This window comes from Mirounga angustirostris, unplaced genomic scaffold, assembly GCF_029215605.1.
Source record: "Mirounga angustirostris isolate CCGP_5_RB_7025 unplaced genomic scaffold, mMirAng1.0.hap1 SCAF_6, whole genome shotgun sequence".
NCBI classification, from domain to species: Eukaryota; Metazoa; Chordata; class Mammalia; order Carnivora; family Phocidae; genus Mirounga; species Mirounga angustirostris.
In genome coordinates, this window is record NW_026991714.1 from 127,871,375 (window position 1) to 127,898,843 (window position 27,469).

The 27,469-nt window shown below is 38.2% G+C and overlaps 1 protein-coding gene across 9 annotated transcripts in view; it reads left to right on the forward strand.

Moving 5' to 3' along the window:
- Nucleotides 1-27,469, forward strand: part of BTRC (beta-transducin repeat containing E3 ubiquitin protein ligase) — a 188,744-nt gene that overhangs the window by 46,156 nt on the left and 115,119 nt on the right. For 7 of the 9 annotated variants that reach the window (XR_010412555.1, XR_010412554.1, XM_054508347.2 and 4 more), the window contains exon 2: nt 22,467-22,574. The exons of the other annotated variants lie outside the window; for them this stretch is intronic. Coding sequence is in view for 5 of the 7 variants with exons in the window: in XM_045878649.3 (XP_045734605.1) it covers nt 22,467-22,574 (108 nt within the window). In the remaining 2 variants the exon portion in view is untranslated. The remainder of the gene's footprint in view (nt 1-22,466; nt 22,575-27,469) is intronic. 9 annotated transcript variants of the gene reach the window in all.

Consider the following 27,469-nt stretch of genomic DNA (forward strand, 5'->3'; position numbering starts at 1 on the left):
ATGATGGTCCTAGTAATGGAGATGGTGGCCCAGTAGCCAAAATACTTTTAAAATTTTATACTGTTGGTTTAGAATAATAAATGCTTTTCTTTGATCTTTTGTATGAATTTGAGTTTTTATAAATATTCAATTTATACTATAAGAGAATTTGAACTGTATAAACTTCTGCAGGATTCTACTATCATGGAAAACCTTCGATAAAAGGTAAAGATTTTTAAGTGTAGTTTTCTTGGTATAAAGTCCACTACAGCAAGCTGTTATATTCATAACAAGTGATGTTGATTACCACAGCGAAGTATGTGGTGTAGAACTATCTTCATTCTTGATTGTTCTACTTGGGATAGGTATTAATGGACGTTTTCCCACAGCTCATAATCATGATGGTATTGCTGTTTTTTTGTGGAAGTCTGTACAAAAATCAGCCACTACTAATGGCAGATAGTCTTTAGATTTCGGCAGATACCAGGATTTTTAATGTTGTTTGTTTTTGTATGATGAAAGTCCCTATCAAAATAACTCTTCCCTCAAAAGATTTTTAAATTGGGTATTATTTAAATAAAATTCTTATAAATTCTATTATTCACTTTCTTCATGGGGAAATCTGTGTCCTTAAGATTACAATCCTAAAATAAAGTTGTCACATATTGGAGAAAAGGCAGAATAATTGTGTTGTTATGGCAACTCAAATGGGGAAAATGAAAACAGCACAGATAAGCTGCATCCTGTTGTCATAGCAACCATAGTTGTGAAAATGATTAAAGCTGGTCTAGAAAGGATGTATTGCAGCATTAGTCCGTTGGAAGTAAATAGTGGAAGAAAGACAGCGAGAATTGGTTTTGGACAAAAGTTAAATCCCTCTGGTGCCACATGTTGCTAGTACCACTGCATGTAGACAAATACCTGTCCTTTCTAATCATATTTCAACTCTGTTTTATTGCCTTGGATCATAATGATGGTATGAAGGAAGATAAATGTAATAACTATATGAAAAGCTTGTGAATAAAGATTTTTTGGTAACAAATTTAGAAAGAAGTTGAAGTCAAAATTTTGTTAATGAAATGGCTTTGAACAGTAAAATGTTTTCCTTTTCTCCTATTTCCTCCTCTCCACCCCCATTTCTCACCCAATGCTTTATTTCCATTCTTTTCCATAATCCCTTTCCATATCATTTTAGTCTTGTGTTGAACTGTAACATAAACACCTAATGTTTTGGCAGTTTGTAAAGCATCAAGTGCAGCATTATGATTGTAGATGAACAGACGGTTTGATGATAAATGATAAGCATCCTGTAGGTGTGGAGAAATTTATTTTAGCTATATCTTTCGAACTTTCTCTGTAATCAACGCTTCTTAATTGTTATTTTAAATGCCATTATTTCTTTCGAACTTCTAGTTGCCCACCATAGCAAAATATTTCATCCTGGTAGAGTGGAGACATGTAAGGAATAAACCTGAGGAAAGCTGTGCTCTTTGTTCAGCATCTGGCTGCCCACACAGGTTCTTGTGGTAATGGAATCGGCATCTCTGTATTAGAGTATTGATCTGCTGCTTGGTAGGTACTGTGTAAAAGAAGTATCTCAGTAATAATATACTGAAGTGGTTTAAGAGCAGTTTATGTTACAAATGAGGTGGAAGAAGATGGAGTTCTGCAAGACTGGACACATACTATAAATACCCGTAAAACTGAGGGGCTTATCTAAAAACTGCAGTGTCGAAATTCCCATATTTTTGTCTACATGGAATTGCAAATTGTCGAGTACTACCTGAGCCTGAGTACACGTGAATGCCATTACCCTTTGCCCTTTTTAGAGGTTTTTATATTTATGTTCTTATGTTGTGGCGTGAACATAAGTCAGTTGTGAGAGAGAATATTGACTGACCATAAGTAATCTATTGAATATTTTCAGTCACAATTCAAATATTAATGTTAATTTGCTTAAATATTAGTTTTCATAGATAAGCTCTTCACTTTAAGCATTGCCCAGTTTTGCCTGACTAATCAAAATCTGTTCCTTCATGTAGGCATAGGGAAGAAACCTCATTTTATTTTATTTTATTTTGTTTTATTTATTTTAAGATTTTATTTATTAATTTGAGAGAGAGACAGAACACAAGTAGGGGGAGAGGGCGAGGGAGAAGCAGACTTCCTGCTGAGCTGGGAGCCAGATGTACGCGGGGCTCAATCCCAGGACCCTGAGATCATGACCTGAGCTGAAGGCAGATGCTTAACTGACTGAGCCACCAAGTATGCCCAAGAAACCTCTTTTTAAAAAACAGAAAAAGATGGCAGGGAAAAAGAGCTAGAGGGTTTAGTGTTTGTTTTGAAAGTTTTGTAAAATACTTATCCCTTTCTGCTGTTATTTAATGGTAGTAGGTCATATATGACTCATGTAACTTAAATCAGACTTCAGCTATTAAGTGGTCAAATACACAGCAAACCCTTCAGAGACTCCATCAACAAATTAGCTAACATTTCTTAAAGGAGTTTGAAAGTGAAAATGGAGCATAAGTGCCCATATCCCGTTGTGCCTAGATACTGTAGCATGACTGGGAGGTAACACATGGATTTGAATCGCCCTTTCTCCTAACTTACCTTAGAACAGACATTTTTAAAGGTTACTTTGTAAATATGTATAAATGTTTTCCATTAAAATCTGATGAAAAAAAAATAAATAAAATCTGATGAACTGATTTTTAGATTGGTGTCTAAAGGTGGGCAGTACCATCCGGTTATGCATTTGAGATTTACTAGTTTGCATCTTGGCTTGTGATAAATTGGATTGGAAGATCAGGTACTTTATTTTCCTGGAAGAAAAAAAATTATTAGATATATTCATCACTCCCCATTTCACAATTTCTTGTCACATTTCACTTGCTTCAGAAAATACTCATTTTGGACCCTTCTTGTGAATATGTAATTCTTAATACTGATGTCCTGAGAGAAAGGAGAAGAATTTTTGATCTAACCTAAATAATAACCACACCATCATGGAAAATGTCCTCATAACATATCAAGCAATCAAATAGCCAATAAACCTATTCTCCTGCTAAATTCTATAAACAGGATGGGGAAGGTAGATAATGTTCATTTTTGTTACTTACCAGGGAACATGACACTTGATCTTTGAAATGGTTATTTATTTTCATATATTGTAGCTGCCAATCAGCCAGCCATTTGCAAATAGCAGTGTAAACACACTGCTGAAGGGGGGCCCGGGTGGCTCAGTCGTTAAGCGTCTGCCTTTGGCTCAGGTCATGATCCCAGGGTCCTGGGATCGAGTCCCACATCAGGCTCCCTGCTCCGCGGGAAGCCTACTTCTCCCTCTCCCACTCCCCCTGCTTGTGTTCCTTCTCTTGCTGTGTTTCTCTCTGTCAAGTAAATAAGAATAAAATCTTTAAAAAAAAAAAAATACACTGCTGAAAGCAAGTTTCTTTTCTGCTGGTCTGTGGTGCCCAGGAAATCAGATGTAATATGGTTCCATTTATTTATGTAGGCATTTACTCTCTTTCTAATGAGCAAGTAATTTTCTTTTTTCTACTCCTACACAAAAGTTAAATTAAGGAGTACCCAAGAGGGTTGGGATACTTGGTTTGCAGCCATTGAAATACTGTTTGATATCCGGGGACCCTTTTCATGAGCAGAGATTCCCTCTCAGCTAAGAAGAAAGCTCCAGATAGTTCTCCTTTTGAACTCATTGTTACCGCAAACACATCTGTAGAGAGGGGGGATAATCTTGAAGTGTGAGGGTTTGTCTCCTCTCCCTTGACCTCCCAATCAAAGGATTTTACTCTGTGGTTTCTTTTGCTCTTTTTGCCTGTGAAGTGAGGGCGAAGAGCTCTGATTGCTCATATGGCAGCCAGCCTGCCTTAATACATGGATTATTAACATGGCACCAGCCTCTGTTGAGTCATAGCAACTCCTGTGAACAAATGTGTAAATCCATACTGGACAGGAAGTGATTACAAATGCTTTTCTTCAAGATGGCAGACTGCTTCAACTTCTCTTTACTTCTCTAGTTACAACCAAGCTTTTTCTTTCCTTTTTTTCCTACTTTCTTTTCCCGTCCCCTACCTTTCCTCTCCCCTATTCTTCCCTCCTTCTCTCTCAGAAATATATAAAGCCTAATCCTTCCAGTGAGCACTGCATTCATTTGAAATTTATGTATAGGCCAACCCCACATCATCAAAAATGTTAACCTCATGATTCCTAGGGCTCAGCTGGTGGCCTCGTTACTTCAAATAATAATATTTAATGCAATACATTCTAGGGCAAAAAAATAATTTGGACAGTCTCAAGAGTTTATTACAATGGGATTTAACTTGATTAATTCAATGGAATTCTAGTATAACCAAATAATTTCTTTGTGGCATGATTTAAAAGGTCTTAAGTACAGGTAGAGGAGATTGAGTTTGTAAAACCTAATCTGAGATAATTGCAGTTTTACTGAGTAAATGAGCACTACAAAAATACAGGAATTCTCGGGCGCCTGGGTGGCTCGGTTGGTTGGGCGACTGCCTTCGGCTCAGGTCATGATCCTGGAGTCCCGGGATCAAGTCCCACATCGGGCTCCCTGCTCGGCGGGGAGTCTGCTTCTCCCTCTGACCCTCCCCCCTCTCGTGCTCTCTGTCTCTCATTCTCTCTCTCTCAAATAAATAAAATAAAATCTTAAAAAAAAAAAACCCCAAAACAGGAATTCTCCTTACTTAGCATAAGGTGATTTTTAATAATGTAGCAAAGAAAATGTAAGTGAACATCCTTACTTTTTGTTCTGTTATGGGGAGAATAAAGATACCACCTGGCTGCATGCATAAATTTGTTTACTAAGTTTGTTGATTTCCTGTAGATGAGTATTAAAAATGACTTTTTCAGTACAGAAAGCATGTGGCATCTAGGTATTATGATACCCTGCTGCCTGCTAATGCTGAATATTTTATGTGATTTCTTTAAAAAAGAAAATTGTTCTTATTTCAAGTTAAACAGTCTCACGGTAAGATCACCTGTAGACCAAATATTTAGAATTTGTTATATTGATACAAATGAGAGAAACACAAATATTTGGTAATTAAGAAAACCAGAATGTCAGTGTTAGAAAAATTTGGTTATAGTCTTATTCTCTCAAGCCAGTGACTTTTAAGATCATTTGTTTTGTTTACTGAAACAGACTAGTGACAATGCTTTATAGAAAGTTATGAAAAGAAGTCTATGTATTAATTTGCTTTGGGTCATTCTAGTCTCTCTGGTAAATTCATAATTAGGAAGGCCTTTTAAAGACAATGTTCTAGTCTCACAGGTACACAGCTACTCCATATCTGGCAAATCTAAATTCATATGTGAGGAGGTTATGTTTTTTTAAAGCATATTATTTACACAATTCACTGGAATGGCTCCTTTGGAAGTAGGGTGATTCTCTTATGTAATTATGTACTTAGTAACCCTGCGCTACACAGCAGTAGAAATTCAAGTAAGAATAATTTACTGCTTATACATAGTTATTAGAATTTTAAAGCATTTGTTTGTTCAAAATTCTAGTTTATCAGTGTTATATTTGACTAATTGCATACTTAATAGATAATAATGAATAAAATTTATTTTAGAAAGCAGCCAAAATTCTAGTTATTAGAGTGTTATATTTGATTAATTGCATATTAATAAATAATAATGAATACAATTTATGTTGGAAAGCTTCCAAGTTTGAATTTTAACAGTTCTAAAGAAGCATCAGGAGATACTTTCTTACCTCACCCTTCACCTTACTGTTTAAAGGGATTTTGAACCCTTTAGTCCAGATTTTGTGGTGGAAGTAATAATTCCTAAGAAAAATCCTTATTAAAAAAAAAAAGAAATCCATATTAGAAGTGGTGTATATGGGCTTAAATCACAGAATTATGGAATTTTATTGCTGCAGGGTACTGTCAGAAATATTTTAATCTACTCCATTTTACCAGTGGAGAAGCTGAGGTGCATAGAAATTTAAGTGAACTGCTCAAGAACTTAAAATTGGTTTGAGGATAAATCTGCACCAGAGCCTGATGTGTTATCTCCTGGGTCAGTGTCACATCTCCTCTCAGTTGTCATGATAATTCAACAGTTCATGTCACCAGGGATTTCTTTCTTTTTTTTTTTTTTTTAAGATTTTATTTATTTATCAGAGAGAGAGAGCACAAGCAGGAGGGAGCGGCAGGCAGAGGGAGAAGCAGGCTCCCTTCACCAGGGATTTCTTGAACGCTTATTTGTACAGCAGTGGGCTAGGCATCCAGAGATTGTAAAAACAGTGTGAGTTTATATGGTTTAACAATAATGGTATCAAACAAATAATATTTTACATTTGAATTCTAATTTATTTAATGTTTTCCAGTGTTTATAAATATTAACATGGTGGCCAAACCTTTAAATCTAATTATTCACTAGATTATAATCCTCTTAAAGGCAGGACTGGTTTGTTCTCATAAAGTTAATCCAGTTTCATTTTGGAAGGCTTAAATTTAAAAAAAAATTTTTCAGGCATTGATGTCATTGTTGGACTTAGTAGCATCCCCTGGTGTCTACTCTGAGTATAATACTCATTTTAGAATTGTATTTCTGGGGGTGCCTGGGTGGCTCAGTCGTTAAGCGTCTGCTCTCTGCTCAGGTCATGATCTGGGATTGAGCCCCAAGTTGGGCTCCCTGCTCCGCGGGAAGCCTGCTTCTCCCTCTCCCACTCCCCCTGCTTGTATTCCCTCTCTCGCTGTGTGTCTCTGTCAAATAAATAAAATCTTAAAAAAAAAATAAATAAAAGAATTGTATTTCTGTGTTCATCAAGTATTTTTGGTTTCAAGTAACAGATTGTATCATTCTCCCTTTAAGGAAAAAGGGGCAACTATTTAGGGTACATAGATAACTCATGGAACTAAATGGCAAGATGTGCAGTCAGGTACCACAGAGAGCCAGGCATTAGATAGAACGCCTTTAGGAATCTGGGTAGCCACACTTGCATTCCTGGGGTAAATCCCCTTTGGTCATGATACATAAACTTTTTATATGTTCCTGGATTTCTTTTGCAAGTATTTTGTGTAGGATTTTTACCTGTATGTTCATAAGGAGTATTAGTCTGTAATCTCCGTTCTGCTATTGAGTTCATTCAGTAAGTTTTGGAATTTCAATTATTTTCAGTTCCTAGATTTCCATTTGGTTCTATGGTGTATCTGTTATTTCTTTGCTGAGACTTTCTATCTTTATATTTCTTTCAGGAGTGTTTGCTCTTAGTATTGGAATATTTTTATACTAGTTGAAGTCTTTGTCTCTAAAGGTAATTCCAACAATTGTGTCAGTTTAGAGTTGGCATCTGTTGATATAAATTGAGATTTTGCCTCTTTTTTTTTCTTTTGTACCAAGTAGTTTTGGGGTTGTATCCTGGACATTTTTTAATATTATAAGACTCTGAATTTTGTTAAATCTTACTGAAAATGTAGATGTTTTTGTTTTATCAGGCTCTCACAACCCAGTTGAAGTCAGCCTACAAGTTTAAACAGCCTTATGTGGGAGTGTGATTTCAAAGTGTATTTCATTTTTAAAGCCTTTGCAGTGCTATTGAAGTCTATTCTATGTGTATGTTAGTCAGTGGCCAGTCTGTGATCTGGATGATAGTCTATCATGCAGTTCAGTTCTCAAAGTCTATAGCTTGCTGCTTTGGGTCATATCCACATATATGAAGCTTGCGGGTGAGCACAGGAGTTCACGAACCACTTATGGGCTTGCTTTCCTGAGCTTCTTCCTCTCCATGATCTCCCCAGTACTATCTAGTTCCCTAAGACTCCCTATTTCAGTCCTCCAGCCAGAAAGCTGGAGTTTTATTTAACCTGCTTTGCAACCTGAATATGCACTGTATCTGGGGCTAAGTGATAGAAGGATGAAGAGGGAAAAGCAGCAATGAGGTTTCACCTCAGCCTTTTAGGATTACAGCTCCTCTGATCAAAGAGAGTCTCCTTACTTCAGAGTTTTAGGCTCCCATGGGCTCCTTTTTCTACAGTGGCTTTCATCATGCACTTGCTTGGAGGCAGTAGAGAGAACTTTAAAGAAAGATGGAAGTTTTCCACCATTTTCTCTGAGTGTTGGATACCGCTTTACACTCCTTGGGCCAAAACTAGAGGGCTTCTCCTGGATCTATCTTTGCCAGAAGAAACTGATGTCTACTTTTGGGTTTCATGCTGTAGTCTAGGCTGATGGTTATTAGAGGAATTAAAATAAAAAAAGGTAAATTCATTGTTGGTTTGGTGTTATGTTGAAGTCTTCTTCCCTAATCTGCCTACTGCTGTTTACTTTTTAGAGTCGTCAAATAGCTGCACCATACAGTCTGTCCATTTTTAGTAACCGCATTCAATGGGAGATAGAGAAGGGAGTGTGCTTATTTCATTTTAACTGGAGCCAGAATCCCTTTTAGTTATCTTTTTTTTTTTTTAAAGATTTTATTTATTTATTTGAGAGAGAGGATGAGAGGAGAGAGAGAGCACATGAGAGGGGGGAGGGCCAGAGGGAGAAGCAGACTCCCTGCTGAGCAGGGAGCCCGATGCGGGACTCGATCCTGGGACTCCAGGATCATGACCTGAGCTGAAGGCAGTTGCTCAACCAACTGAGCCACCCAGGCGCCCTTAGTTATCTTTTTAATACCGTTTTATAGCTAGTAAATATCATACTCTCTGCAAGTTCAGTCCTTTGAAATCTGTTGATACTTGCTTCATGGTCCATCTTAAGTTTTATTTTTGTAGCAAGTGTGCTTAGAAACAACTATAGTTGTTGGGTACAGTGTTCTAGAAAAGTCATTAGGTCCCAGTTCATTAATTGTGCTCTTCAATTCTTTTTTGCTTATTCTATCCGGTAGCTGAGGGAGGGGTATTAAAACCTCAAACTATGTAAGTAGATTCGTGTATTATCTTTTTAGTTCTGTGTATTTTGCTTGTTATATTTTGAAATTTTGTTAATAGTACAGATACTTTTAAGACTTCTTGATTTCTTTTTTATTTTTATTTTATTTATTTATTTGTCAGAGCACAAGCAGGGGGAACAGCAGGCAGAGCAGGCAGAGGGAGAAGCAGGCTCCCTGCTGAGCAAGGAGCCCGATGCGGGTCTCGATCCCCGGACCCTGGGGTCATGACCTGAGCCGAAGGCAGTCGCTTAACCAACTGAGCCACCCAGGTGTCCCAAGACTTCTTGATTAATTGGCCTCTTTATCATTACGAAATGGTTCTCTTTATCCCTGTTAATATTCCTTGTTCAGAAGTGTACTTTGATGTTAGTAAAGCCACTTCAGCTTCCTTATGATAACCTTTTGTGATACCCTTTTCAAGCTTTTACTTTTATCGGTATACATTGATTTATAGTTGTGTCTTTTAGTCTAACAGTCTGTCAGTGTTTGAACTTGCACTGTCCAGTAGACATATGTTAGCCACAGATTTTTTTTTTTTTTTTAAGCAGAAGTTGGTTTCTAATCAGAAATTCACACTTCAGAGTTTTCCCTCCCCTTGGCCTAGTGGGAGGTTGGGGAGGACAGTGGAGGGAGGAGGAGGGAGGATGGAGAGGGACCCAGTGGGAGGAGGCAGGCCTCCAGGCTAGATTCTTCTAGCTAGCACCAGCTGGGGAGGCATGTGGCCATGTAGGTGAGCCGGGCTCCAGCTGCATGATCCAGTGCCTGTTCTGTTTTTATGTAAAATGTAGGCAGGACTGCCTCAGGAGGTGGCTCTCACAGAGCTCTAGGAGGGAGGTGGGGGGTGGGGTGGGGGCAGAGACTCCCAAAGGAAAAGGGCAGTAGGCTTTGTGGGGATCCAGGGCTGGAATGGCCTGTTTAGTCCAGGTTGTGGCCAGACATGGAGATAGCCATTGGGGGGGGGGTGGTTTCTGGTCTGGGCTTCCCCAAAGCTGGCCTCAGGGGCACCACCTCAGACTTCCTGCATCTCTGGGAGTCAGGCTAAGGAATCTGCATTTTTAAAGTTCCTCAGGTGATTCTGACCAGTAGCGAGGTTTGGAGCACATCCCTCTGCGGTAGAAAGACTTCCTTCTCGGGATCGCCAGAGACACGCTGCCTCCTGGTACCTTCAGGACCCTGTGTGATCTTGGCCAGGGGTGGGGAGATTCTTTTTTTTTTAATTTTATTATGTTATGTTAGTCACCATACAATACATCATTAGTTTTTGATGTGGTGATCCACGATCCATTGTTTTCGTATAACACCCAGTGCTCCATGCAGTACGTGCCCTCCTTGATACCCATCACCGGGCTAACCAATCCCCCCACCCCCTCCCCTCTAAAACCCTCAGTTTGTTTCTCAGAGTCCATAGTCTCTCATGGTTCATCTCTCCCTCCGATTTCCCCCCCCCTTCATTTTTCCCTTCCTTCTCCTAATGTCCTCCATGCTATTCCTTATGTTCCACAAATAAGTGAAACCATATGATAATTGACTTTCTCTGCTTGACTTATTTCACTTAGCATAATCTCCTCCAGTCCCATCCACATAGTTAATATTTCTGGCACTTTTCATATATATATATATATTTTTTTTTTTAAAGATTTTATTTATTTATTTATCAGAGAGAGAGCACAAGCAGGGGGAGCGGGGGAGCCGCAGGCAGAGGGAGAAGCAGGTTCCTCACTGAGCAAGGAGCCCGATGCGGGATTCGTTCCCAGGACCCTGGAATCGTGACCTGAGCCGAAGCCAGATGCTTAACCGACTGAGCCACCCAGGCAGCCTGGCACTTTTCATATATTTAAAAAATTTTTTTTAAAGATTTTATTTAAATATTTGTTAGAGAGGGCATGCTCATACACATAAGTGGAAGGTGGGGGGAAGAGGGAGAGGGAGAAACAGACTTCTTGCTGAGCAGGGAGCCAGATGTGGGACTTGATCCCAGGACCCTGAAATCATGACCTGAGTTGAAGGCAGACACTTAACTAAGCCACCCAGTCGCCCTCATATATATATATATATATATATATTTAATTGAAGTGTAATTAACATACAGTGTTATATTAGCTTCAGGTGTACAGTATAATGATTCTAAATTCTATACATTTCTCCACACTCATCAAGATGAGTGTACTCTTAATTCCCTTTATCTGTTTCACCCATTCTCCTACCCATCTCCCCTCTGGCAGCCACCAGTTCGTTCCCTGTATTTAAGAGTCAGTCTGCTTTTTTGTTTGTCTCCTTTTTTTTGTTTATTCATTTATTTTGTTTCTTTAATTCCACATATGAGTGATATCTTATGGTATTTGTCTTTCTTTGACTTGTTTCCTTCAACATCATACTGTCTAGGTCCATCCATGTTGTTACAAATGGCAAGATTTCATTCTTTTTTATGGCTGTGTAATATTCCATGGTATGTATATACTGCATCTTTTTTATCCATGCATCTGTCAGTGGACACTTGGATTGCTTCTGTATCTTGGCTATTGTATATAATGCTGCAGTAAACATAGGGGTGTATATCTCTTTTTGGATTAGTGGTTTTGTTTTTTGGGGGGCAAACACCCAGTAGTGGAATTACTGGATCATATGGTAATTCTATTTTAAATTTTTTGAGGAACATCCATACTGTTTTCCACAGTGGCTGCACCAATTTGCATTCCCACCAACAGTGCCTGAGGGTTCCTTTTCCTCCACATCCTCACCAATAGATTGTATCTAGTATCCTTTTCCAAATATATTTTATGCTTCCTTCCCCCCCCAACTCCCCCATTTTTTTTTTAAAGATTTTATTTATTTGAGAGAGAGAGGGCAAGCTCATGAGCAGGGGGAGGGGCAGAGGGGGAGAAAGAAGCACACTCCCCAATAGCAGGGAGTCCAGTGTAGGGCTCGATCCCAGGATCCCAGGATCATGACCCAACCTGAGGGCAGACACTTAACCAACTGAGCCACCCAGGTACCCCTGCCCCAATTTTCTTTATGGGACATCAATTATACATATGTTGGATTGCTTGATCATTTCCACAGGTCATTGAGATGTTCAGGTTTTTCAGTTTTTTTCCTTAGTGCTTTATTTGGCATATTGCTGTTTCTTCAAGTTCACTAATCTTTTCTTCTACAGCTGTTAATCCCATGTCATGAAATTACCATTTTAGACATTGTACCTTTTTTTCCCTGGAAGTTATATTTCATTCATTTCTTCTTTTTAAAGATCTTATTTATTTGAGAAAGAGATGATCCCTTTTCTTTGAATTCTTGGTAATTTGTATTGAATGCTAAACATTTAAAGAAATAAAAATGATGGAGACTCTAAATGATAGCTTCCTTAAGAAGGTTTACTATCCTTTTCATGGACATATCCCTTTGGTTTGATTGAGGCTGCTTTATTTCTGGTGCCTTTTCATGGTGTCAACTGAAAGCCTGACTTTTTTTTTTTTTAACCAGGGCATCTTGTCCTTGATGGGCTCTGTATGCCAGTTTTTGGCAACTTAGCACCATGAGATTGCTGAAGTATGCTTTAAATCTGGTTTTTCAAATCTGACTCTTTGCACGCAAAATATAGGCCCAAACGTCAGCAAATGCCCAGGGGGAAATTGTATATAGAATGTCAGGTTCACCACAGTACATTTCCATTCTGCCTAAAATTTTGGCTCCTAAAGTCTTGGCTGCATTAGTTGTTCTTTGATGCCTTCAAATAGCTTTTTGTATTTTATTCAGCTTTTATAGTTGTTTTTTTCTGCATAAAATTTAGTCTGATAAAATTAATACACCATAGCTGAAGCAAAATCCCAGTATTATTTTCATTAATTAAAATTTCATATTATTTTAAAAACATTTTCAAGCTCACAGAAAAGTTGCAAGTAAAATGCAAATAACATTTTGCCAGAAATCATTTGAGAGTAAGGTACAGACATGATTTTTCATCACTCCTGAATTCTTTGATGTGTATTTTCTACAAACAAGGGCATTCTCCTACATAACCTGTTAATAACCATCAAAATAAGGAAATTAATATTGTTACATGACTGTCAACTAATCTATAGACCCTATCCAGGTTTTTCTAGCAATCTCAATGTCCTTTATAATAAAGCAAAAGGATCTAGTTCAGAATCATATGTAGCATTTAGTTGTCATATCTCTTTAGTCTCTTTCAGTATGGGATAGTTCTTCAGTCCTTCTTTGACTTTGATGACACTGACATTTTTGAGGTTTATAGGCCAATTATTTTGTAGATTGCTTTTCAGTTTGGATTTTTCTGACGTTTTCTTATGATTAGATACAGGTTATCTATCTTTGGCAGAATATCATAGAGGTGATGCTGTGTTGTTCTTACTGTATTCTATCAGATGGCATATGATTTTAATTTATTTCATTATTGGTGATATTAATGCTGACCACTTGCTTAAGATGTCAGCCAGGTTTTTCCACTGCAAAGTTACTGTTTTCTCATTTGTAATAAGTATTTATGTGGGGAGGTATTTTGAGACTATTCAAGTATCATGTTCCTCATCAAACTTTTAGTTTATTCTATTACTAATAGAGTCATGGGTTTCTGTTTTACTCATTGGCTTATTTTATTAGTTATCTTTTGCTGCATACCAAATACCACAGATTTAGTGGCTAATAATAACATGCAACACACATTTATTATCTTGCAGTTTCTTTGGGTCAGGAGTCTGGGCATGGCTGACCTGGGTCCTCTCCTGCAACATCTCTTGTAAGGCTGTAGTCAAGGTGTTGGCCAGCACTGAGGTCTCATTTGAAGACTTGATTGAGGAAAAATCCACTTCCAAGCTTACATGTTTTTTTGGCAGAATTTCTTTCTTCAAGGGTCACTGGACTGAGAGCCTCAATTCCTAGCTGGCTGTAGGCTGGAGACCACCCTCAGTTCCTTGCCACATGGACTACTTACTTCATTAAAATATCCATGCCGAGAAGGCAATAGTGTCCGTTAGCAAGATAGAAGTTACAATGTTACTTAGAAGGTATTAGGCTGTCCCACACTCAAGGGGATGGGATTATACAAGGATTATGAATGCCAGGAGGTGGGGATCATTGGGGGCCATGTTAAAGTTTGCCTACCACAGTTATAATCCATTATTGTCATTATTTATTTTGATGTTCAATTTGTCCCAAATTTAGCCTGTGAGCGCCTTTCATGCTGGCCTGTGTGTCATCTTGCCATGTCTCCATCACCCTTTGAGTACCACAAGAACATGTTCTATGCTCATCTTAAACTTTTCCTTGCCCAAGTCCTGGAATCAGCCATTGTTCTAAGCAGTTTAGAGAGTGATATTTAGGATCATTAAATGTATTCATTGCTGTTAGCTTGTTACTTGTTAGTGGGTCTTCTCAATTGATAGAGCTGGGGGTCTGTTTTTGTGTACACGTATCCCCTGTTTTATACCACTTTGCTTTTACAAAAGACCTGCTTTAGTACCTGTTTTCACTACCCAGAAGAAATCTGAAGGGGATTTTCACTTTCATGAAAAAAGGAGAAAAGTGAAAATAGCATTCAGTGTTTGTTATGCGTAGAGGCAGCATACACCCTGAGCAGTGAGAGTGGCACCGCCAAGCTCCTCTGGGAACCACACTCACATCCCAGCATCAAGGCTCCATAGTTTGAACTGTGTCTGTGAACATCTGTGCTTTATCTCCCTTTATTTGGTGTGTCCATTAGCAAGATGTGTCCTAAGGTATCAGAAAGTCGTTAAGAGAGGTTATTTTTTGGGTCTGGGAACACTAAAAAATGTTTCCATACAAATTAATGGCAATTCCTTCCTTGCTTTATGCCATTTTGGATTTTGAAAGTTTTCATAGGAACACTGTACTTTTCTCTCTTTTTTTAAAGATTCATTTATCTATTTCAGCGAGAGAGCATGTGCACATGCTCGTGCTAGTGGGGGAGTGGCAGCAGGAGAGAATCTTCAAGCAGACTCCCTGCTGAGTGGGGAGCTTGACATGGGGTTCCCCACGATCCATGAGATCACGACCTGAGCTGAAACCAAGAGTCGGATGCTTAACCTACTGAGCCACCCAGGCGCCCCAGGAACACTCTACTTTTGGATGGCAAGGGAAACCTGTATTTGGGTACACATATACATATATCATTTACCTAGAAATTTCTCTATGTATTGTAAGCTTTGAGCTCACAATAATTTCTTCAATTCTAGTTCAGTAGCATAGGATTCATTCTATTTTTCTTCCTTACTGTATTTGTAACTCTTTTTTGATTAGGAGAAATCTTGCTCTTACTATCCTCAGTATTTGATCTATCTTCTTATTTGATCCATCCTCCTATATAGCTCCTCTCCTATTGCTGTTAGAGGGCTCTTTATTCCCTGCCCCATACTCTGTGTGGATGCTTTCCTTACCCCTTTGGTTTCCCACTATTTGCATTGGGCTCTTCTCCCACTGGGTCTGAAACACTGTATTGGGTCATTGCCCCTCCACCCTGCTTATCCCACTGGGTCTGAAACTCAGTGCTGGGCCAGTATCCATCCCTTCACTCTCAGTGAATGTCTTCTGCTCAGTTTGGGAACCCTAGCTGCCCTGCCCCCCTGCACTGCCCTGCCCCATCACATTCCTCATCATACTGCTCACTGCCATTCTGGTCCCCCATGTGGAAGCCTTCCTCATTCCACTAGGGCTGTAGTACCCCATGTCAGGCCACCCTCTTGTGCAGATTTTTTTCCCTCACCCAGCTTGGGCTCTGAAGCTCTATGCCAGGCCTCTTCCACCTCAGGGACACCTTTCTCATATCCTTTGGACTCCAAAAGCATGTATTAGGCCACTGCAACCACGTCTACCACTCAGCTTGATGCCTGGTTAGCCTGTACTCACTATTAAGTGTCAAATTGAATTCTTCAAGTAGGAAAGGAGACAAGGGAAGAGGAATCAAATTTTATTTAAAAAAAAAAACTCACTAATTTTTTTTTTTTTAAGATTTTATTTATTTATTTGACAGAGAGAGAGACAGCGAGAGAGGGAACACAAGCAGGGGGAGCGGGAGAGGGAGAAGCAGGCCTCCTGCCGAGCAGGGAGCCCGATGTGGGGCTCGATCCCAGGACCCTGGGATCATGACCTGAGCCGAAGGCAGATGCTTAACCGACTGAGCCACCCAGGTGCCCCTCACTAGTATTTTTACAGCAAATGCTTTTAACCTAGCACATCACAACTTACACAGAAATCAGTGATTCCCATATCTATATAATTCTTACAGATTTATAGCCAAGCTTTCATTCCAAATTTTTACTCATATACCAGAGGTATATTATGTCATATTAAGGATTTCTGAGCTTATCTAGCTCACTTTCCTTCCGCTGTGTCTATCAGTGTTACCGCCATCCTTCTAGTCATTCAAGTTTGAAAACTCATGGTTATTTCTGACTCATCCTCCTTCTTTCCTTATAGTTAGTTAAGTCCTATTAAGTCCTTTTTAAGTGCCATTTTTATGGGGCACTGTCCTAGGTACCCAGAATATCTAGTTTTGAATCCCATCTTTACTGCTTGCTAGGGTGCCTATCAACTTTTGTTAATTTATTTAACCTCTTTGGATCTTATTTACCATGCTAGATTGTTGTTTTTTTTTTTTTTTTTTTAAGATTTTATTTATTTGTGAGAGAGAGAATGAGAGACAGAGAGCATGAGAGGGAGGAGGGTCAGAGGGAGAAGCAGACTCCCTGCTGAGCAGGGAGCCTGATGTGGGACTCGATCCCAGGACTCCAGGATCATGACCTGAGCCGAAGGCAGTCGCTTAACCAACTGAGCCACCCAGGCGCCCCATGCTAGATTGTTTTGCAGTAAGATAATTGTGAAAAGAGCTTTATCTAATACTGTTCCAGTAAGACCTTCCAGTCTGGTAAGATTGGTCTTAGTAAAGTAACCATTATTATCTTATCAGTATTTTTACCTATTCCATAAGTAAAAATTGCTTCCTTCTTTTTGGTGTGTAGCTGTAAGTGATCTCTCATCATTAAGCTCACATTTATTGAGTATCTACTATGACCAGATACTGGAGATAATAAAAAGATAAGATATGACTCATACCTCTGAGGAATACAGTCTGGTAGAAGAGACAAATATGTAATTAATTTACATATAGTAACAAGTGCTACAATAAAATTAAAGCCTGTGTCTGAACTTTTCTAAATTTTAATTAAACTTATATAGCAGCTACTGTCAAATACAATTTAGTATGTTATTGTATTTTCCTTGCAGTTACTGTTTGTGTTGGTTAATTAATCTCCCTAAGAAAGAGTACTTGAGAGCAGGTCTTTGTAGGGTGAGTCTTTGGGTTTAGGGGAAACAAACACATTGGGGTCTTCTGTTATGGCCATATAGTCACTGTAACTGTTCTGAACTTGAGTTTACTGTTAAAGTGAAAATATTAATAACTCTTTGACAGGGTTTGTAATCATTAAATGAATAATGTATTTAGAGGGTCTAGCACAGTTTATGCCTGATAAATTTTGGTTCTCCTCTCTTTGTACTCCATGTGTATCCATTCTGGTAAAGAATAAGTATTTGATTGACGGTTGACTTTACTGATTCTATGGTCTGCAGTTCATAATGGCTTCCAGAACATTTTCAAATACAAGTGACATTCATGGAAGCCTTAGTAATGACATCACTTTACTTTTTTTTTTTCCTTTGCATTCTTATTTTAATTTTACCACAATCTTGTGCAGTAAGGCTAGGCAGACATGACTATCCTATCTGACAGGTGAGAGTTTCATTTTTGAAGTCGTTGAACTAAATTGGGATTCTTAAGAGGCAATCATTGAATTTGTATAGGTAGAGTCTGAATGTATTACATGGCCTGTGGAATACTGTAGTTCTCTTGGACTGACTTTTTAGTTGATATAGTAGTAAAAAGGGAATTCTTCTATTCCATGGCTTAAGGATACACAAACTCTCAATGCAGCAATCTTTTTCTTGTTGATTATTATAGCTTCTATTACTCCTAGAAGTTGACCAACAGGGACCTGAGTTTAGGAGATTTTGTCATTCAGCTTTCATGTAATAAATGCTGAGGCCAGCCCTTTGTCTGCAGGGCCCTCTATCAGTGAAGAGGAACTGTGACTTTTCTCCCAGCAGCCAAGTAGGGGGAGGAGTTGAGGTTTTCACTGTTCTCTGTGAAAATTAATTTGTGCTGTTGAACCTGAAGGGCACTAGATAGTATATTCTTGAAGCACTGGAGAGACCCTTTGTTGCAACATTTCAATCTCTTTCTGATTCTTCCCTGTAGTAGAAAGCATGTTCAAGCATTTTTTAAAAATGTTGTGTGTGCTTCTCAAAAGCTAGTAAACTTATTCAATTGGATAACAAACTTCAGTTGTAATAAATTATTATAGTCTTCCAACTTTCTTTGATTTTGCAAAGTAGAGTTAGTTGGAGTGAGGTCAAGTGGGAATGAGCTGACAAGACAGATATGTGCTGTGTAGACAGGATGAAGGCACATGTGTGATCCAAACTTTGTTGTAGCTTTTGAGATAGTGCAGGAGAAACATTTAAGGAATAGGTTATTCACAGTCCTTTAACAGTTAGTAGAAGTTAAGTATTTAAATGTGAGAATACATTTGCTAGATTGCAGTTTAGTTTAGGACCTGCTTTTTTTTTAATTAAACATTTTTTTTTAAGATTTTATTTATTTATTTATTTGAGAGAGAGAGAGAGAGAAACAGCATGAGAGGGGATAGGGTCAGAGGGAGAAGCAGGCTCTCCGCCGAGCTGGGAGCCCGATGTGGGACTCGATCCCAGGACAACGGGATCATGACCTGAGCCGAAGGCAGTCGCCCAACCAACTGAGCCACCCAGGCGCCCTAATTAAACATTTTTTAAGTGTAGAGAAAAAACCTTAGAAATTTAAATATTTTGCAGCCTAAACTTTAAGTAGAAAACGATTTGTGCTTTTCAGGTTTTTAAAGGTACGTTTTAAAGGGGATTACATCTTAAACATGGGAGGACAGAAAAAGTCTTAGATCTTTGTCAGCAATTGATGAGTCAGGATGGCCCTGAAATATATAGAATATATAAGAATAGTAACCAAAATGACACTCCTTTCCACCCTGTTACTTCTTGCCCAAATTTCTTTTGATTTTCCCCTTCCTTTAGAAAATGCTCCTAAATGTGTAGAAGGGAAGGAGGTAGAGTAGAAGTTACAGCCTATTCCATTAATTTTGTGATTATATTTTTTCTCAGTGTTTTTAAGTGGCATTTACCAGTATGGGTAAGATTAATTGTTACAATACAAACCAATTTGAAAATTGGTTTTTAAATTGAGCTATAATATATAAAATCTTATGATAATGTGCAGATCTGACTATATGCAAGTGCAGTTTTCATACCCACACCAATTGTCTTGTAATAATCGAAAATGCATCCTCTGTGTGGTGTTTGCAAGTTAATGCTATTTTAGAAATCATACCAATATATCCAGTGGCTTTCCTGGGTGTTTGTGGCTCATTATTGATTATAATTTTATTTTGAAATTTTAGTTTAAGGGGATAGGGTAAGTCCTTTCAAATTCCTAGGAGTTTGGTGGAGGAAAGGAATAAATGAGTAAGGAAGAGCATTAAAATGACTAATAGTAAAGAAAGTCATAATTAATCAAGGACATACTGCAACAATAACACAGGATCTAATATAGAATGAAGGAGATGAAACATTTCAAAGAGGAATGCCTTAAAAACTTACCAAGGAGTGTTCACAAATACGCATATTTAATATAAAGAAAGAGATCCTGTAGGTGGCTTCAGTATGGCTAAAAGTGCATGAGCCATCTACCTCTTCTGAAGGGAAGGGGAGAAGTGAAGCTGTCTTCCAGTGCCTGCTGCTTTTTCTTTCTACCATTCCCTTTTTCCTCTTCTTTTTTTTCATTCTCTCTTTTTATTTATTTTCACTTTTTCTCAATCTACTACTTTTCTGAAATTCAGTCCCACCTTCAGAATGAGACTTTCTTATGCTTGGCATCCACAGAACTTTAACCAACTGCTTAATAATATGCAGTGTCTCTCATTAACCATGAGAGAAACTCACTAACAACAAGTTGTTGTGTTTTTTTACATTAACGATTTTAAACATAGAAGAATTTAAGTTTGAGAGAATGTCACTAGAATGGATTTTTGTCTCTCGTTCATTGTTCTGTCCCTCATGCCTAGAACAGTACAAGGAAAATGTATATATACATATAAATAAATAAATACTTGTTGGATGAATGACTAAAAACATTAGACTTAGACATTTTTAACATCATTTACTTATAAAAATTATTTTAGTGAAGAACTTGATGCTTCCAGTGTAGAGCAGTAATAGGAGAACAGTGATTCTTAAGGAAAAACTTTTTTGTCCTGCTCTCCCTTTTTCTTCTCCTTGTTGCCTTCTGACAACATGAGAATCTCTCTTCCTGAGAACTACTGGATAAGACTGAAATTAGTATAAAAAGTTCTAAGGAAAGTTGGAGTAAATAAGAGATGTACATTGGCAGGGTGAAAGGGAGAAGGAAATTATAAGTTCACAGGATGGGACTAAGATGGGTATTTGAACAAAACATCAAGTTAGTTATTAGCTAGAGAGCCAGGGCCAATTGGAAGGACAGAGAAGGTGAGTTAATGTAGGCGGTTGGGAAAGATCAGATCAATAGAGTGCTTGGATTTCATGCAATAGATAAAGGGAGCCATTATGAATTATTGGTGAGAGTGACGTGATAGTAAGGTGAACACAGTTATTCTATTTAGCTGCTGTTTGTAAAATGAATTATAGCTTGAGGTGAAGAAATATTGGAAACAGTGAACAAAGTTAGGAGATTGTTTTAATAGTTCAAAGCAGTGTAGCTGTTGTGGTTGGTGTGTTATCCAGTGATGTCTTTAGCAAATACCCTTCTTTGAAGTCTGATGTCTCCACATGACCTAGGGATGGATGGAGGCAGGAAGAAGAGTTCTGTACTTAAGAAGCAATAGGACAGCATTCCAGTTCCTACTTCTCTACATTCTGAATTCATGATCATGAATAAAAACTTTGATTTTTCTTGGGCATTAGTCACCTTAACTATAAAATGAGAAAATAATGACCTCAAAGCAGGATCTAGACAAAAATCTTTATTTTTTTGGAGTCCTTTGTAGCACAGTATTCTTTTTTTTTTTTAAAGATTTTATTTATTTATCTGAGAGAATGGGAGACAGAGAGCATGAGAGGGGAAGGGTCAGAGGGGGAAGCAGACCCCCTGCCGAGCAGGGAGCCTGATGCGGGACTCGATCCCGGGACTCCAGGATCATGACCTGAGCCGAAGGCAGTTGCTTAACCGACTGAGCCACCCAGGCGCCCGTAGCACACTATTCTTACATCAGTTATAGAGAGTGTGACCAGTGGATACCATATTTTGTTTCCTAATACTAATTTCTATAACTAGAATATTTTAAGAATAAAAAGTCCCATGATGATATTCAATACTTTAAGACTTAAAATTTCCAGTTTAATACTATGTGTATTCACTGCTGTATTTTAAAATATGTATTGCTGTTTTTATATGTGCTATGATCAGGTATTTAGTTTTTTTAGTACTGTTAGATTGTTGATGGACCAAATCTCAGCCTGGGATACATTTAGAGAAACTTGAAGAATGTAAAAATTCTTCTAAAGGATACAGTGTTTTATAAGACTATGGAAGCAATAACACTAATACTATTTAATTAGTATTACTAGAAATCATCATTTCTACCCTTTTTGCTACTGAATACATTATATGTATTTTTATACTCACACATACCTTTTTATTTAGAAGATTTTAATACCAGCAACTTTTTTGGGTTCTTTTTCTCTTTCTCTTTTTCTGTCCTTGTCTCTCTTTCTTTCATTGTGGTTGTTTTCCCTTCTGTTTGGGTTGTCCTCCCCCCACCCCACCCCCCAATCCATCTGGAAAGATGGAAGAGGCAGCTGCTATGGTAACTATGCATTTTGGTTAATGAATAGCAGACTGACAAGATACATAAAACGTACGCAAACCGTGCAGAGTTGGCTGCTGTCAAAGCTGTGGGGGTATAATACTTTCTCTTTTCCTTCTCGCCACCTTCTAAAAAAAAAAAAAACAACTTTCCTGTTGTATTTTGTTTTCTAATATACCATTCCTAATAAGGAAATTACCATGAAGTGTTCTTTTTCTGTTTAGTCTTTACAGTATTTCACCCTGTGGTGAATTTATGGGAGATGAGGTGCACAGAGGAAAAGAATTGATTAGTTGGATTAAGAAGTAGATTTCCTTTAGACTCATACATAAAAGAACAGAGACAAAAATTTTTTACTATTTGTTTTTTTTACCTATAACCTCCTTTCTTTCCGCTTGCCTTTTGGCCACTAGCGCCCCTTTCAAGGTTCTCTCCGGGGTTAGAAATAGTAAGTAGTATGTTTCTTGAATATGTTTCTGTCATAAAGGCCAGCTGCAACTGGAATATTGCATTCAGTCAAGCCTTGAAAATTCCTGTAATCTGTGCCATCCTGTCTCATACTGTCCCATCTCATAGTTGTCCTCTCTCTGCAGTGCTCTATGCCCAGGTCTCTGTGGCTGGGCTGCTCCAGCCTGGCGGACAGCATGCCTTCGCTGCGATGCCTGTATAACCCAGGGACTGGCGCACTCACAGCTTTCCAGGTACTTTCTCTGTCTCTGTGGGTTATTTGCGGGCATTAGTGTGTGTGTCTGATTTCATTCGTGTGTCCTCCTTCTTTCCTATGCTCTACTTATGTTCACTTTCTCTCCTTCATATTGCCTGTATTTCACATCACTCAGTACTCCTTTAACGATTCATTTTTAATGTAGACCCAGACTGATCCACTCTTAAGACATTTTTATTACTGTGATTGGTTTGCCAGAATTGATACAGCACAAGTTGACTGTTGGTTTTCATATCTAGTACAAGTATGATAGTGAATTTTAAAGTAATTTCAACCAATAGCATTTATTATGTAATGTTTGCTCTGGACTTACATAAAGCCAATTAATGTAATTAATTAATTACAACCAGTTGCCTTGACACCTTCTTGTGTTTTTCTTATGATTATTAAAAATAAAAAGTACTCTAATTCAGAGTGTCTCCTGGTTATTATACTCCTCTATATATTTTGGGGTAAGATCTGTATTTAATTATCTCTTAATTAACAGGTCTAGTTTCAAGGTGGAAAGGCCTTTTAAGACCTTGAGTACAATATTCAGCTTGAAACAATCCAGCTGGTCTTGCATGAACTGACAGATTCTAGTTCCTTTAGCCTTTCTTAGAGGCTATTAGGACAATCTAGGCTGTGAGAGAAATCTATAGAGAGAATGGAACATTTGTAGAGAAACATGTAAGAAAGAGCTTGATGTCCATATCTTACAGATTAGGGTACTATATATGCTGATTTTCTTGGCAGAAATGTTATCTGTTCACCTCAGGTATTTGCAGTTTGTGTTTCACATTTAATAGTAATACACAAGTTAGCTTTTTGTTTGTTTTTAACCTATGTAGTTTTTACTCTATTTAGAAGAATTTCAAATGCAAGCTGTAAGCAAGCATCAGAATGCTTATGACTAAAGTCTTAGTTAAAAGAGAGGAAGTTAAGTATTCTCCATTCCTGAACTGTGCTAACAATTGCTGGTCCTTAATGATACTGTTTTAGTGGTGATAATGCTAGATATTTCTATATGTCCTTTGTAAAACATAATATTAAACTTCCTTTGCTTGTCTTAGGAGATACAATATATGAAAGTGCATAGGCTTCTAACATTAGTTAAATCACGGCTTACATACTGTCTTTGTCACTAGTATGATCTTGAGCAAGTCATTTCACCCTCATCCTTATGTTCCCCATCTGTACATGGGGACTACAGTAAAGGCATGCAGTAAATGGCTGCTGTGGTTACCATCTTCATCATCATTCATATTATTGCTGTTGTTGTTAGAGAATAGTGCTATCCTGACAGTATCCATTTATTTCAAGTATTTAAACTTTTGCTACATGTCATATTGATAAAGTTTCTGCTGTTGAGGAGCTCATGGACTAACCTGTGGGTTTTTAATCTTTTGGAGGTTGTAATAAGTTTAGCCAAACCACAAAGTCTAAGAGAATAGTCACTGGAAGACCGCCCTCATTTCAGACACCAGTTGCAAGTCTAGGAGCCCCCATGACCACATTCATGTTTGATAATTCACTAGAAAGGACTCACAGAACTCACTGAAAGCTATTATACTTACAATTTAGTACAGGGCAAGAATGCAGGTTAAAATTAGCCACAAGAAAGAGACACATGGGCAGATTCTCAAGGGGACCAAACTTAGAACTTCATCATCTCCCCATGGATTCATGACCTGGCCATAGTATATGACAGTATACACAAGGTATTGCCAATGAGGGGAATTTACCCAAGTCTTTTGTGTCTAGAATTTTTCGGGGGCCCAATTACAAACTGCTTGCATGGCTGACTGTTAGTATCTAGCCCCTTCTGTAGGTCACACTAATGCTTTCAGTCTCCATTTCCTCTCAGGATTGGAACTGATAAAGTATGGCTCAAAGCCTCCACTGTAAGTCACATTTGTCCAGTGGCCAAAATCCTCAGGCAAAGAAAGACACCCTCTTAGGTAAAGAAGTTCCCGAGGCCTAGATACCACCTCCCAGTAGCCAAAGGCAGAGGCCAGACCTATCGCTGGGTAAGGTTAGTTCTTCACTACACAGGGGTCATGGACTCCTTTGAGAATTTGAAGAGAACTATTGATCTTAGAAAAATGCATATGACGCATAGGCAAATGGTTATATGTATAATTATTATATTTCTATTAAATCACATAACCCCCAGAGTATAAACTCCCAAACTGAAAAATCCTATGAGAGAAATGTGCAGAGAGCCATAAGAATATATAAATGAGGAACGTGATCTAATCCGAGGGTGAGGGTAAGGAAGATCAGGTAATGTTTGAGTTAAGGTCTTGAGGATGAGTAGGAATTAACTAGGCAAAAGGGAGGAGGGGGAAACATTTCAGGCCTAAGGAAGAGGCAATGCGAAGACCCTGGGGACAGGTGGAGCTTGGTGCATTTAATGACTCTACTGAAAAAAGACTATTATTTCAGAGAAGGAGGAGAATGGAGCTAGGAAAGACTGGGAAGCTTGATCATGCAGAAATGATTTGTGGGTCATCTTAGCCTTGATGCTAAGAACAGTAAGCTGTTGAAAGGACTTAAATACAAGTTTGGCCTGATCAGATTTGCATTAATTTTTCTTATTATTGGTAAAAATTTATTTATTTATTTATTAGAGAGAGAGAGAGCATACACATGAGTGGAGGTGGGAGGGGCAGAGGGAGAGGGAGAAGCAGACTCCCCCATGATGCGGGGCTCCATCCCAGGACCCCGAGGTCATGACATGAGCAGAAGGTAGATGCTTAACTGACTGAGCCACCCAGGCACCCCCAGATTTGCATTTAGATGTATTACTCTAGCTATTTTTTTTTTTTAGTTTTTTTTTTTAAAGATTTTATTTATTTTTTTGATAGAGACATAGCGAGAGTAGGAACACAAGCAGGGGGAGTGGGAGAGGGAGAAGCAGGTTTCCCGCAGAGCAGGGAGCCCAATGTGGAACTCGATCCCAGGACCCTGGGATCATGACCTGAGCCGAAGGCAGACGCTTAACGACTGAGCCACCCAGGCGCCCTACTCTAGCTATTTTAAGGACAATTTCAGTAATTGAAGAGAGAGATGGTGGCAGTTTGGTTTTGGTCTGGTACTCCTTTGCATTCTTAAAAATTATTGAGGACACCAAAGTGCTTTTATTTATATGGGTTATATCTATTGATATTTACTATTTGAAATTAGAACTGAGGAAAAATTTAAGTATTAATTTATTACTTCATTTAAAGTAACTATAATAAACCCATTCTGGGGCACCTGGGTGGCTCAGTTGGTTAAGTGCCTTCCGCTCAGGTCGTGATCCCAGGGTCCTGGGATCAAGTCCTGCATCAGACTCCTTGCTTCACGGGGAGCCTGCTTCTCTCTCTGCCTTTGCCTTTCTCTTTCTCTCTCTGTCTCTCATGAATAAATGAATAAAATATTTTTTAAAAAAAAGCCCTATCACATGCTAATACAAATAAAATATTTTAGGGCACCTGGGTGGCTCAGTTGGTTAAGCATCTGCCTTCGGCTCAGGTCATGATCCCAGAGTCCTGGGATCCAGTCCCACATCGGGCTCTCTGCTCAGCGGGGAGTCTGCTATTCCTTCTCACTCTCCCTCTTTCTCATATAAATAAATAAATTCTTTTTTTTTTTTTAAGATTTTATTTATTCATTTATTTGAGAGAGTGAGAGAGAGAGCACATGAGAGGGGGGAAGGTCAGAGGGAGAAGCAGACTCCCTGCTGAGCAGGGGAGCCCGATGTGGGACTCGATCCCGGGACTCCAGGATCATGACCTGAGCCGAAGGCAGTCGCTTAACCAACTGAGCCACCCAGGCGCCCTAAATAAATAAATTCTTAAAAAAAAACCGTACAAATAAAATATTTTATTAAAAATAACCTTTCTAAAAAAATTAAGACTAGCATTGTATTACATTTTTTATAAATCTCTCTAATGTCTGGATTAATAAACGACAGCTGGATTCTCATTTCTGTTTCTGCATTCAATCTGTTGTGATGTAGTGTTTTGAATATATGGAGAATATCCAACCACACAGAAATGTAAGAGGTACTTTAATACCCTTTTCAGTTAGTTGTAATTTCTTAAAGATTATTACAGTATAGAATCTGAAACCATATCAGTAAACTTTTTGTGCTCTGTTACATTAAAATGCATTGGTCTCAATCTTTTCAACAGATCATGTTGGAACAATTGGACATCTATGTGCAAAATAATGAACCTCAACTGTTACATAGCACCATATACAAAAACTAACTCAGATTGGATCATAGGCCTAATATGAGCTAAAATTACAAAACTGATAGGAAAAAATGAGGGAGAAAAAAATCATTGTGACTCTGGGTTCAGCAGACTGCAGTGAAAGGAACTTTCTCAGATTATGAAAATGTTCTGTATCTTGAGAATGAGGTTACATAAATGTATAGATTTGTCAAACTCATCTGAGAGTACACTTTAGATCTGTGTATTTCACTGAGTGTAAATTTTACATTAACAAAAATCTAAATAGGTGAATAAAATTAAATCCAAACTAGAAAGATGTAAAAGTACTATGCAGTGACTATTCTGATTTGCCACCAAAGATTAGTTTTGCCTATTCTTCAACTTCATATAAATAAACTCATATAGCATAGATTCTTTTGTGTCTTTTTTCTTTTGATCAATATGTTTTTGAGATTTGTCCATTTAGTTATGTTTATCAGTAATTTATTCTTTTTTATTGCTGAATATGTTCCATTGTATTACTGTGCCACAATTTATCCATTTGTCCATTAATAGACATTTGGCTTGTTTCCATTTTTTTGACTACTATGAATAAAGCTACTCTATACAGTTTGTACAAGTCCTTTTGTGGACATCTGTTTTTATTTCTCTTGGTAAATGCCTAAGA